At 41.1% G+C, this 13,787-nt stretch overlaps 1 protein-coding gene across 1 annotated transcript in view; it reads right to left on the bottom strand.

Moving 5' to 3' along the window:
• LOC127655530 (glutamate receptor ionotropic, kainate 3-like) overlaps nt 1-13,787 on the bottom strand; it is a 226,605-nt gene that overhangs the window by 109,655 nt on the left and 103,163 nt on the right. The window contains exons 2-4 of the mRNA XM_052143414.1: nt 11,657-11,830; nt 9,292-9,549; nt 8,359-8,540 (exon numbers count right to left, since the gene is read on the bottom strand). Of these exons, the coding sequence (XP_051999374.1) occupies nt 8,359-8,540; nt 9,292-9,549; nt 11,657-11,830 (614 nt within the window). The remainder of the gene's footprint in view (nt 1-8,358; nt 8,541-9,291; nt 9,550-11,656; nt 11,831-13,787) is intronic.

The following is a 13,787-nucleotide window of genomic DNA, read 5'->3' as shown; positions in this document are numbered from 1 at the left end:
ACACTCGAGCGGTTTGTGTCCGCTTTATGTGAGTGGGCTCTGATCGGGACACGGGAAGTGTAATGCTTGTGTGTAGAGGTGAACACTGGATTGTGGGCACATTTTCTACACATAAGGCTGGTCGTGTGACAGAGCGGCCAGAGAAGGGGCGCACGCACGGATTCGTGGGCGCGTTTATTGACTCTAACACTCGAGCGGGCTGTGTCCGCTTTAAGTGAGTGGGCTCTGATAGGAACACGGGAAGTGTAATGCTTGTGTGTAGGGGTGAATACTGGATTGTGGGCACATTTTCTACACACAAGGCATGTTTGCTCTTTACAAGATTTCTTTGGGTCGCCGTGAAAACGGCGTTTGAGTGCAGGCAAGCGGGCAGTATCACCGGCTTGTTGGCTGCTGAATCCACCACTGTAGTAGCCTGAGAGAGGGGACTGACAGGGGCGAAGCTTTGACGGTGGTCCGGCCGCGGCGGGACTGAGCCGTCGTTTTTTCAACAAGGCTAGGAGGACTTCGGTTGCTCAGGTTTCAGCGCAACCTTAGACCGAGGCCCGCGGGGGGGCGGCGGTCTGCGGCGGCTGTCTGAGCGCGATCGAGGGCAGCCGCCCTGTCGACGCTGAGAAGTCTGACCTTGTTGAGCTGGGCGCTGTGAAGAGGCTCGTGCAGGAGGCTGGTCACGTGGGCGGCCTGCAGAGGAGCTAGCGCGACGCGGCAGGAAGAGGTTCATGGCTTGGGTGGCTTTCTGGACTTCTGAAAAGCGGTCAACAATGCCACTCACCGCAGAGCCGAAGAGACCGGTCGGAGAGAGCGGTGCGTTGAGGAATGTGGAGCGTTCCGCTTCTCCCATGTCGGCTAACGTTAGCCACAGGTGTCTCTCGGTCACAGTCAGCGAGGCCATGCACTTCCCTAGAGCTTGTGGGAGCCTGACCACACCTCGCTGTCCGAAGCCATGATGGAACAGCCCTTATCCTCCGCCTCGTCCTCCGAGATGGCAGCAGTGCGGCCGCTGGGCGGCAACTGCGCGTCCCGGGGGGGCAGGGAGGGTGAGAGCGATGCTTCGAGGAGAGGCTCGGCGAGGCAGTCGCTTCTATCACCGGTTCTGGCAGCCTTTGGGGCGGCGCTTTTTCCTGCTTGGCGGAACGGAAGCGGCGCGGCGGCCGGTTCTGGCGCTCGAGTCGAGCCCGCGGGGTCGACATCGGAAGCTCCTCGCAGAGGTCGCATCCGCCTTCAGCGAGGGCGAGCTCTGCATGCCCCAGTCCCAGGCAGAGAGCGCCAGATGATGTGGCGGTCTCCGCGCTGAGAGGGGCGGCATGAAGCGCAAGTGGTGCGAGGCATCTTAAAAAGACGCTCGTTACTCTTTTGTGAAGTTCGTTAAGAACTAGCTTGCTCTAAGGATACGTCGCCGGATGGCGTAGCTCGCAGGATGGCTGAAGGTGGCGGAGACGGCCGGCTTCTTCGAGCGCTGTCCAAGCTTGCTAGATGCCCCTCGAACGGCGTCGCGGCTTCCAGTTCAGAGATGCGAAGAGCTTCGCTGAAGAGATGAAAATCAGGGTTCCAGCCTACGAACTACGCTTATATGCACTCTAGCCACGCCCATTTTGGCGGGCTTTGATGCAGTAAGCGCGCGGACGCCTCTCATTGGACGCGAGTTCGCCCAAGTTCGTCTATAGGCTGCAGCAGTTGCCGCAGAGCAACCAATGAGCTCACTAGCTAGCCCGCTCAAGGTCTGCAGTTGCTGCACTGCGTTGACAAATGATACAAAATTAAGGATCATTTTTTGGCTTCAATATCTCAGAAAAGATTAATCTTTCCCGTAGCGTAAGCTAGCTTACGCAATACGAGAGAACCTCTCGTAAGAGAACCACTGATTCTGGAGCCACCACAGTGATCCCATGTATTAAACAGCATATCTCTTCCCTGAGAGAATTGTTTCAAAAATACTTCCCGAACAACAGTGATCAGTATGCCAGGGTTATGGATCCATTCAGTGCAGCAGGTTGGTATTTTAACATTTTATTGAATAATATACTCATGTTATACATGCATTTTATTTATGTTGTATGCTACTTACTAACTGGAATGGATTGTTGTCAAACAGATTTCTTTGTGTTTATTATGCAATGACAAATAAAGTAAGCCTATTTATTTATATTCTGTCTGCAGCACCTGCTGATTTTCGGTCTGCTGAGGAGGACCAGTTTATTGAGATGACATCTGACTCCACCCTGAGGCTCAGGTTTAAAGCTCAGACTCCTAGTGAATTCTGGTTTGGAGTGGAGAGGGAGTATCTACTCATCGGGCAGAGAGCTGTGTGCATTCTTCTTCCCTTTGCCACATCATATCTCTGTGAGATGGGCTTTTCAGCTGTTGCTTCACTGAAAACTAAGTACAGATCTCAACTGAACATTGAGCATGACTTGAGAGTGGCAGTATCAAGCCTGCAACCCTGCTTTGAGAAACTGTGCAATGCAAAACAAGCTCATTGCAGCCACTAATGCAGGGAAAATGAATTCTTTAAATACTTTCTTGCCAAATGGATTTCTCTTTTTTTCTTTTTTTTAACAGATTGCAAAGTAGCACTTGTATTTCTTTTCTAATTTTTTTTATCTTGATACAAATGTTGACACAGCTGCACTTTTATTTTCTCTATTTTTGAATTTCATGCAAGTTATGACAGCTGCACTTTTATTTTCTTTATTTTTGAACTTGCTGTTATTTCATGTAAATAGTTAGTTTGGATTTAGATACAACTTGTTACTGATACTACTTGTTACTTGTTACTACTGTTCAATAAATTGGAACATTTTAAGCTTGTTGTATATTTCATTAGCATTGTGTTGGGGCGATGGGGGCAGATGGGGCTTGAAAATTCCCCCTTGTCCAAAGTGGGGAATGACCGAAAAAGTTGAGAACCACTGATCTACAGCATCATCAACAAGTGCTCACACAATCTCTCTTTCTCTCTCTCTCTCTCTCTCTCTCTCTCTCTCTCTCTCACACACACACATACACACACACATCCTTGTTTCTCCAATAACTTGTTAGAAACAGCCCAAGCCGTGATACTAGTAGTTCTAAAGTGATAATTTTCAAGAGGCTTGGATGCATCATTTGGTTTGAACAGCAACGGCATATTCTGATCCATGCCGTAAAAAAGCAGTTCCATGCACAAATGTGTTTTTATTACCGTACTCAGTTTTTCCACATTTTTTACAATTTACTTGTTCATTGAACTGTTGTATTTAAGCAAACTCAAACTCGCCATCATGCAATATGGCCCTAAATCAGCACTGCTGTAATTACCTACGGCACTCAACCTGCAGCCGAATGTAGGGCCATATCTCACTAGTGTGATAATGCTTAAATAACAAATGCTAACCTGTCCATATTAAAGGAATGTTCCGAGATCAGTACAAATTGAGCTCAATCAACAGCATTTGTGTTATAATGTTGATTATCACAAAAATTTATTTTGACTCGTCCCACCTTTTCTTGATTCCAGTGGTTCCTTTTCTGTGTAAAGTTATAGCCAACTTTACAACTTCATTACATGACGATGTAATATCAACAAAACCTAAAACCCAAAATGACTGTAAAAATGACAATTTAAACAACTTTACAGCTTCTTTTAACAGAATTAATGAAAGTGCTTTTATAAAATTACAAGTTTCAAATTTGTGTGTTTAAACCCACAAAAAATCATCCACATTAACTTTTATTGTCCCCCATTGACTTCCATTGTAAGTGCCTCACTGAAGCCCATATTTTTTTAAGAAAAGGAGGGACGAGACTAAACAAATTTTTGTGGTAATTAACCACAAATGCTGTCGATTGAGCTTAACCCGGAATTGAACCTGGAACATCGCTTTAAGACAATGTATAGCATGTCAGCATTAGCATCATGAATGTAAAAGGACAAATTGCACCTTATACACTGCATATTTATCACTTTAAATCATCATGGAGTGGTTAAAACGGTTTCTCTTACTAATATGATGTACAGTGCATCTGGAAAGTATTCACAGTGCTTCACTTTTTCCACATTTTGTTATGTTACAGCCTTATTCCAGCCTCAAAATTCTACAAACAATACCCCATAATGACAACGTGAAAGAAGTTTGTTTGAAATCTTTGCAAATGTATAAATAAATAAAAAATCACATGTACATAAGTATTCACAGCCTTTGATCAATACTTTGTTGAAGCACCTTTGGCACCAGTTACAGCCTCAAGTCTTTTTGTGTATGATTCTACAAGCTTAGCACACCTATTTTTGGGCAGTTTCTCCCATTCTTCTTTGCAGGACCTCTCAAGGTCCATCAGGTTGGATGTGGAGTGTCGGTGCACAGCCATTTTCAGATCTCACCAGAGATGTTCAATCGGGTGAAGTCTGTGCTCTGGCTGGGCCACTCAAGGACATTCACAGAGATGTCCCGTAGCCACCCCTTTGTTATCTTGGCTGTGTGCTTAGGGTCGTTGTCCAGTTGGAAGATGAACCTTCGTCCAGTCTGAGGTCCAGAGCGCTCTGGGGCAGGTTTTCATCAAGGATGTCTCTGTACATTGCTGCATTCATCTTTCCCTCGATCCTGACTAGTCTCCCAGTTCCTGCCGCTGAAAAACATCCCCACAGCATGATGCTGCCACCACCATGCTTCACTGTAGGGATGGTATTGGCCAGGTGATGAGTGGTGCCTGGTTTCCTCCAGACATGACGCTTGCCATTCAGGCCAATGAGTTCAATCTTTGTTTCATCAGACCAGAGAATTTTGTTTCTCATGGTCTGAGAGTCCTTCAGGTGCCTTTTGGCAAACTCCAGGTGGGCTGTCATGTGCCTTTTATTGAGGAGTGGCTTCCGTCTGGCCGCTCTACCATACAGGCCTGATTGATGGAGTACTGCAGAGATGGTTGTTCTTCTGGAAGGTTCTCCTCTCTCCACAGAGAAAGGCTGGAGCTCTGTCAGAGTGACCATCGGGTTCTTGGCCACCTCCCTGACAAAGGCCCTTCTCCCCCGATCGCTCAGTTTGGCCGGGCGGCCAGCTCTCTAGGACGAGATCTGGTGGTTCCAAACGTCTTCCATTTATTGATGGAGGCCATTGTGCTCACTGGGACCTTCAATGCTGCAGAAATGTTTCTGTACCCTTCCCCAGATCTGTGCCTCGATACAATCCTGTCTCGGAGGTCTACAGACAATTCTTGGTTTGTGCTCTGGCATGCACTGTTAACTGTGGGACCTTATATAGACAGGTGTGTGCCTTTCCAAATCATGTCCAATCAACTGAATTTACCACAGGTGGACTCCAGTCAAGTTACAGAAACTTCTCAAGGATGATCAGTGGAAACAGGATGCACCTGAGCTCAATTTTGAGTGTCATGGCAAAGGCTGTGAATACTTATGTACATGTGATTTTTTTTCGGTTTTTATTTTTAATAAATTTGCCAAGATTTCAAACAAACTTCTTTCACGTTGTCATTATGTGGTATTATTTGTAGAATTTAAAGGAAAATAATTAATTTAATCCATTTTGGAATAAGGCTGTAACATAACAAAATGTGGAAAAAGTGAAGCACTGTGAATACTTTCCAAATGCACTGTAAATTATACTCCATATAATGAGATATGTAGTTATTGATAACGTATTTGAATGTTATAATGGTTAATATTTTACATTTAGTCAATTGACAAGACAGCATGCGTTTTAAATGCTCTCCTGAACGCCAGCCCCAGTGGGTGGCCAGTGTCCCAATGTTTGAATGTTTTGAATTTCTTTCACACTCTGACAAAAGAATGAAGAAGAACTTTGCCATGAGTGTGTCGAGACCATACATCCATGTTTACTGAGAATTGTACCCTCTGCCAAAGCTCTCAAATCTCAAACTTCTGCATATTCAAACGGTGCATCATGATTGGTTACAAGTGACAACCAATGGCAATTGGCTTAATTGACAATGCAAAGTGTCTTAAAGTAATATTCCAGGAATAATACAAGTTGAGCTCAATCAACAGCATTTGTGGCATAATGTTGTTTTCCACAAAAAATATTTTGACTCTGCCCCCCCCTTTCTTAAAAAATCAAGATTACAGTGAAGCGCTTATAATGGATGTCAATGGAGCCAATTTTTTTAAGGGTTTAAAGGCACAAATGTGAAGCATATAATTTTACAAAAGCACTTACATTAATTTTTCTGTTGATACTTGTGTATTATTTTAATTGTTAAGTTGCTTAAATTGTTGTTTTTACAGTGTTTTATGGTTTACAGCGTTAAGTCATCATGGCAACAAAGTTGTCAAATTAGATTTAACTTTACACAGAAAATGTTAATAAGCGATTTCATCACACTAAATTCCTATTAACATGTGCACTGTTCACATCTTGTGGCAATAGATTTAAAATGGTGAGTATTTTAACATTAAAGTAATGGCCACATTCATTCACTTCCATTCACTGTAACCAAGATTGTTGCTTTTTTAAAGGAAAGGATTGACATGATCAAATAATTTTTTTGTGATTATCAGCATTATGACATAAATACTTTTGATTGAGCTTTACTTTGATTGAACCCAGAAAATTATTTTAACACACCAAAGTTGAATGTACACAAATGAGATTTGAGAGCTTTAGTGAAAGGGCAGCTTTTTATCTAACCGACATAGTTTCTGTCTGTTTTTGATTGAATGACTAATATACAGTATACAGTAGGAAAATGTTACACTTTTATAGTCAGTCCCCATTTGTTTTCATATCACAGAAAAGAGCAGTTTGAACATTCGGCCTAGCATCTGCATTCTGCCTTTAGTGTTTACAGAAAAAAGATGTAAATGATGAAAGAATTCTTATTTCTGTCTAAAAAGAATGCTCCTTAAATCAAAGATAGTGATTGTTTTATATATAGGCCATAACTACTCTCAATCCATTTACCTCATTCTTCATTCAAATGTGCTTATTCCCAAGGTGCTCATATGTCTGCATTAATTATACCATCTGTTGTGAGGAAAATTCAAGGTTATGCTAAACTCTTTTATTCTTCCAGACCATAATCACTCAAGATTGTTGAGTCGTCTGCACTATTTCATTTCTAACATTGGACAGCAGAAATAGACCCTTCAGTTTGTCCCTGTACTCTATATATTTCTGAGTCACTCACACACATACACTTTCGACAAGCTTAGACCGCCTTTTAAAGACTTCTGGGATTCGGCCCAAAGCCGTCTCTCTCAGACTCTGTGTCCCATTGCATTTCCCATTTTTCTCTGGCCTGAGGGGGTGTACATGCTCCAAAAGAAGTTCAGGAGGGGATAACAAAGAAAAACGAGCCACAGACAAGTTGTAGACAGGTGACTGCAGGACTATAGTTATTAAGAGGACTGGGGCCAAAGAGAGCCACACAACTTTTTCAAAAGTTCAAATGTGAAGCAATAGCCAACAGTTAAATCTGGAAGATATCTGCAGGGGATTCAATGTTTAATACTGTCTAAGAAACAGACCAATTTTAAGTCCTTTTTTGCTAGAAATTCTTAATTGCCCAGTAGGGGGCGTATGCATGAAGAATGTGAATCATCAAAAACACAAGAAGATTGAATATGAAAGTTAAAGTGGAGACTGACTGAGCAGGGAGGAGAATTTAAAGAAAAAAAGGACTTAAATATTGATCTGTTTCTCACCCACACCTATCACTTCAGAAGACATTGACTGGAGTCTTATGGATTACTTTTATGCTGATTTATGTGACTTTTGGACATTCAAAATGATGGCACCCATTAACTTCCATTGTATGGACCTACAGAGCTGAAATATTCTTCTGAATATCTTTGTTTGAGTTCAGCAGATTAATTTTAATTTTTAAGTCAACTATTCCTTTAAGGCTGCACAGGGCTCAAGTAAATCATTTAATCATTTACTGTATGCAAACTAGATTATTTACATGAACTATCTGAAAGAACCAACTCACTAAAAAGAATTAGAGTTCCCAATGCTAAATTGCTTATTTTAACTGATTCATGTATACAAACTGTCCAAAAGAACCCGATTCACTTGAATGAGCTTCTGTTACGCTACTGAAAAATTAAGTTAAGTTAGTTGTGTCACTACTTTTAGTTAACTACTCCCCAACACTGCTTAAAACCTAATACTGTAAATGTCATAATTTTGGTTGAAGTGTCAAAACACTTTTTGGGCTGAATCTTCAGCAAAAATCATATGGCATATTACACTTACAAATTCAGTTCTCAAATCTAATACAGCTTTACTGGATCTGGACTAAGAGATCTACTATCTCTTCAAACTCTTCAAATAGAACAACAGGTTCTGAGGAACTTCATGAGATAGCGTGATGAGCATGTATCACTTTCCCAGAGTGTGAACTCACTTGTTTAAGAATCTGTGCAGCCATTATATGACTGCAGTCGAAGATAATGCGAAACTCTCTGCTCCGTTTCATCTCCTTGAGCAGAGGTCTGGTGTCTGTGGTGTCCAGAGGGAGCTGTCGGATCTTTAGTCTGATGTTATACCTGGACGGTGCCATAATTAACTCCTGAAGCCTGATTAATCCTGCACAAAAAGAGGTCAAGGTAATTTAACAACAACAACAACAACATCAGTATGCTAGCTAAAGGTGGTCAAGCTGGTTTTTGGAACATGGTAATTGATTGGTCCAGAGTGGATTACCTGCTCTAACTAGCTTAACCATGATGGTTTACCAGGTCAAAACCAGGTCTACCAACTTGCAGTTCTACCATCTAGATCAGCTTGGAGAAGCTAATGACCATAATTTCCAGCTTCTACCATCTTGTCAAAAAATTGTAAAATCTCCATTATTTGATGAACCACTGCAATGTACACACACATCATAGCTAGGCATATATTGATACTTTAAGTAAATAAGGCTTATTTTGTCTTCACATTGTGCTTTGCGCCTCTTTATTAACATGCAATACATCCAGAGTTTGCACGCATACACCCACAGATAGCGCAAACAATGGCCACTTGTGCTTTGCACAGAATTGCACTTAGAATTTGTGGCGCTCTCAGGAAGATTGGATAAGACACTTGGCCATTGTGCTGGTGTGGTCTCGAAAAAAGAGCCCGAAGTGTTTTCCCTTCCCTGTCATTGCTTGATTTATTTGATTCAAACAGTTTTCTTTATATCATTGCCTGAAGACTCATTCAGATAGCAAGGCGAACTTCACATAATTATTCTTCTTATCACTGAAATACAGAGTCTAAAATGCACTCTTAAAGATATTCATCATGTAACACACTTTAGAATGACACACATGACAATAAAAGCATTATATCTCACCTGTGCTGTCATCATAAACCACGGTGGCTGTCTTCCACTTGAGAAACTGCACCAGGTCTAAGATAGCGTAGCTGAGAGAGGAGTAATCGGGGTACAGGTTGGCATAAAACGTGTCCCTGTTGTCCATTGGATGGTGTTTCCATCGTACTTGTATATGCGGCACTTCCAGGGCATTGCAGATGGACTGTACAGCATTGGATGAGGAGCTATGAGATGGCCCAAATATGGCAACAACACCTAAAGACAGCTGGTCACATGCTGGCGAGAGCAGATTCCAGGTTATGTGGTAAGAAATATCAAAACAGAAATGTCACTGCACATGGAATATTACTTTGTTCAGCTAAACAAACCTGTGGTATGTTATGCTAGGTAAAGAAATAAATAAACTTTATTATAGTCTATGTACACAAGTGATTATAGATCAAATAATGTAGCACTTCAGCAGAGTTTAGCAGATTAATTGATAACCAAACCCAACTGAAAATTAAATGGTGTTCAAAACTCATTTGACTTAATACATATGTTGTATCTCCAAATGAAACAGGATATTCAACAAGACTGTTTAACAGTCTTGTTGAATATCCTGTTTCATTTGGAAATACACCATATACATTAAGTCAAATGGGTTTATATATATATATATATATATATATATATATATATATATATATATATATATATATATATATATATATATATACACACACACATATGAGCAAAAACATTATGACCACTCGCCTAATAGTTTATGGCCCTCCGTGTGCTGCCAAAACAGCACCGGACCGCAGAGGCATGGACTTTACAAAACCCCTGAAGTTGTCCTGTGGTATCTGGCACCAAGACATTTGCAGCAGATCCTTCAACTCCTGTAAGTTGTGAGGTGGAGCTGCCATGGATCGGACTTGTTAGTCCAGCACATCCCACAGATGCTCATTTGGATTGAGTTCTATGAAATTTGGAGGCCAGGGCAACACCTTGAACTCTTCATCATGTTCCTCAAACCATTCCTGAACAATGTGTGCAGTGTTGCAGGGCGCATTATCCTGCTGAAAGAGGCCACTGTCATTAGGGAATACCATTCCCATGAAGGGGTGTACCTGATCTGCAACAATATTTAGGTGGACAACGTACACATGAATGGCCGGTCCCAGGGTTTCCCACCAGTTTATCATCTTCCCCAGGTCAATAGCGCACACGTACACAGCCATCCACGTGATATAAAAGAAAACGGGACTCGTCGGACCAGGCAACCTTCTTCCATTGCTCCAAGGTCCAGTTCTGATGCTCATGTGCCCACTGTAGGCGCTTTAGACGGTGGACAAGGGTCATCATGGGCACTCTGACCGGTCTGTGGCTAAGCAGCCCCATACGCAGCAGGGTGCGATGCACTGTGTGTTGTGACACATTCCTCCCGTAACCATCATTCAAATTTTCTTTGACTTGTACCACAGTAGATCCTCTGTAGGGTCGGACCAGATGGGATAGCATTCATAGCTTTGCACATCAATGAGCCTTGGGTGCCCAACACCCTGTTGCCGGTTTGTGGTTTGTCCCTCCTCGGACCACTGTCGGTAAATTCTCACCACTGCTGACAGGGAGCACCCCACAAGCCTTGTCATATTAGAGATGCTCTGACCCAGTCATCTGGCCATAACAGTTTGGCCCTTGTCAAGGTCTTTACTCCTGCCCATTTCTCCTGCATTTAACCCATTGACTACAAGAACTGATTGTTTGTTTACCATTTAATCCATCCAGACCTTGACACTTGGCCTTGTTAGGAGATGATCAACGTTATTCGCTTCACCTGTGAGTGGTCATAATGTTTTTGCATATATTTGTATATTAAGTTGGACTTGATTTTATCCATGGGGAATTGAGAGAAGGGAGTAGTTGAAAAATAAGAGGGCATGGTGGCATAGAATGAATTAATGAAAGATTATGAAGGCAACAGTATTAATTAAAAAAAAATTATCTTTTCATGAGAATGACCAAAACATCTGAAACTGAAAGATTCATATTTTTAATATGCAAGAAAACGGTCCACCAAAGCTGAGCGCCTTAAATAATAGCATACTGTATAATGAATATGCTGAATTATTAGCTACTTTTTAGAAGTCACTGTTGTGAATTACTCAAGATTTTCTTGTCTTTCACCAATGATTCAATCAGAATAAGACCAGTTATGTGTGTTAAGAAGGTAAAGAGGGTTTTGATTTCATGTTGACTTGATAGTGGATTTTGCTTTAGGAACGTTAGGTAAAAGATAATCCATGTCATCAATTAATATTACAAACTATCAAAAATATGTAAACAAGAACTGACCAGATGCTCATCTCTGGTCATATTCTCCCCTCATAGCACTCACCTTTTCTAGAAGCTTCAAAGCTATCATAGATATTTATCCTCTGAATGTCGTATGTTAACGTTGTGTTGGGCAATAATGTCCTGTTTCTGTTGATATTATTAACTGCAAATTTAAAGGCCAGCTCCTCGGAGCTCACCAGTGCCACGGGTCCATCGGTTTGTTCAAAAATCCCACCTGAAAAACAAGAGAAATGGATTCAGTGTCAAATGAACCAAAGCTGAACCTGAAGGAGCACATTAAAACCTCTGGAGGTGTTTTGCATTTAGATCTGCTGGCTCGCTTGTGTACTTCAAGAACCTCTATTCGATCTGCTCAGCAGAAAGAAAGTGTGTCTGACAGTCACAGCCCAGGCTTTTAAAGTTCAAGGCCATAATGGAGATGAGCGGAGTGAAAGAGACAGAGAGAGAAGTAAATAGCCTCATCAAAGGTACCATGCCTCCTTAAGGCCTGCAGGTCACTTTACATTCCCTACTAAAAGAATACAAAAAATGGATTCATATGCAGGTCTATAGCTTTCTGCACAGATGTTTGAAAGTTTCAGTGAGCTCATTTTATGGCACTTTCCACAAATAGGATAGACTTGGTGTCCCTGTTTCAAATTATTTGAGGGACAAATCATGTATTTAGTATGTTAGATAAACTATTATCTAGCACAATATTAACCTAGTGTGAAAAGTAGTCTGTTTTAACACAATAAATATCCACATCCCCAGAATGGTAATTTTGGCCTGTCTTACCTTTTTGGCTGTATCTAGCTATTCAAATCATACAAGCAACATCATTTTAACTCTTTCGACATCATAGCGGGATGACAAATAAGTAATATAATTACATTTCCAAAATTGTAAACATTGTTTTGTTGAGTGTATTTGTCAATTCATTGTTATCCATTCAACCATGTTAACAAAGTAACAATGTTTAAATGATCAAATAATTGTTTTTCTAGCATTTATGGGAAATTTAAGTTTACTGTATCAATAACTAACCAGCATTTGCTCGTAAACCAGCTAGTTCTTTGAGTGACAGCTTAACACGAATACCTATTGTTACACAGTTCCCCGTCTGTCTCGACGTTGTGTCGGAGAAGCAACACTAGGGGTCTCTCTTGAATCCTAGTGTCGCTTCTCCGATACAGTGTCTCGTTCCCTCCATCAGGGAACTGAGGTTACATCCAGGTTTTTTTTTTTTCAATTTAATTTATGTTTTTATTCTTTAAATGTAAAGGATTTGAAGGTTTATTTGATGTTTATTGGTAGAACATAACAAAATCACAAAAATAAATATTCCATGTTCAATACAAGTTAAGCTCAGCTGACAGTATTTCTGCCGTAATTCTTTTTTTTTTTTTATTACCACAAAAATTTAATCTGGGTTACAGTAAGGTGCTTAAAACAGAAGTGAATGAGGCCAGTCCATAAATGTCCCTGTTTCAAAAGTAAAGTCACAAGATGTAAACAATATGCTTGTAAACATGATTTTAGAACCTTTTCTGTGTAAAGTTATATCAAATTTTACAACTTCTTTGACCTGGTAAATGGTCTGCACTTATATATCACTTTTTCTAACCTTAGAGGTTACCAAAGCACTTTACACTGTGTCCCAATCAACCATTCACACTCAAATTCACACACCAATGATGGCAGAGCTGCTATGTAAGGTGCTAGCCTGCCATTGGGAGCAACTTGGGGTTCAGTGTCTTGCCCAAGGACACTTCGGCATGTGGAGTCATGTGGGCCGGGAATCAAACCACCAACCCTGTGATTAGCGGCCGAACCGCTCTACCAACTGATCCACAGCCGCCCCCACATGATGAACAAATGTTAGTGCTTTTAAAAACTGTTTTAATGTTTTAACAGACAAGTTTAACCTCACTAAAACATCAAATTTAGCTATTTTTAAGGAAAATGAGGGACGAGTCGACAATTTTTGTGGTAATCAACATTATGCCACAAATACTGTCAGTTGAGCTTAATTTGAACCCAGAATATTCCTTTAAACCAACACACTCTCACAGCGAAATCGCAAGGATTCGTATGACTTTTCTAAATATATTTAATTCGTATGAATTTGTATGACTTTCATTACAGCCAATGACATTGCTTTGAAATCGTTTTCATCTAATACGCAACAA

Source organism: Xyrauchen texanus, chromosome 15 (genome assembly GCF_025860055.1).
Source record: "Xyrauchen texanus isolate HMW12.3.18 chromosome 15, RBS_HiC_50CHRs, whole genome shotgun sequence".
NCBI classification, from domain to species: Eukaryota; Metazoa; Chordata; class Actinopteri; order Cypriniformes; family Catostomidae; genus Xyrauchen; species Xyrauchen texanus.
This window is presented reverse-complemented; position numbering and strand designations above follow the sequence as displayed.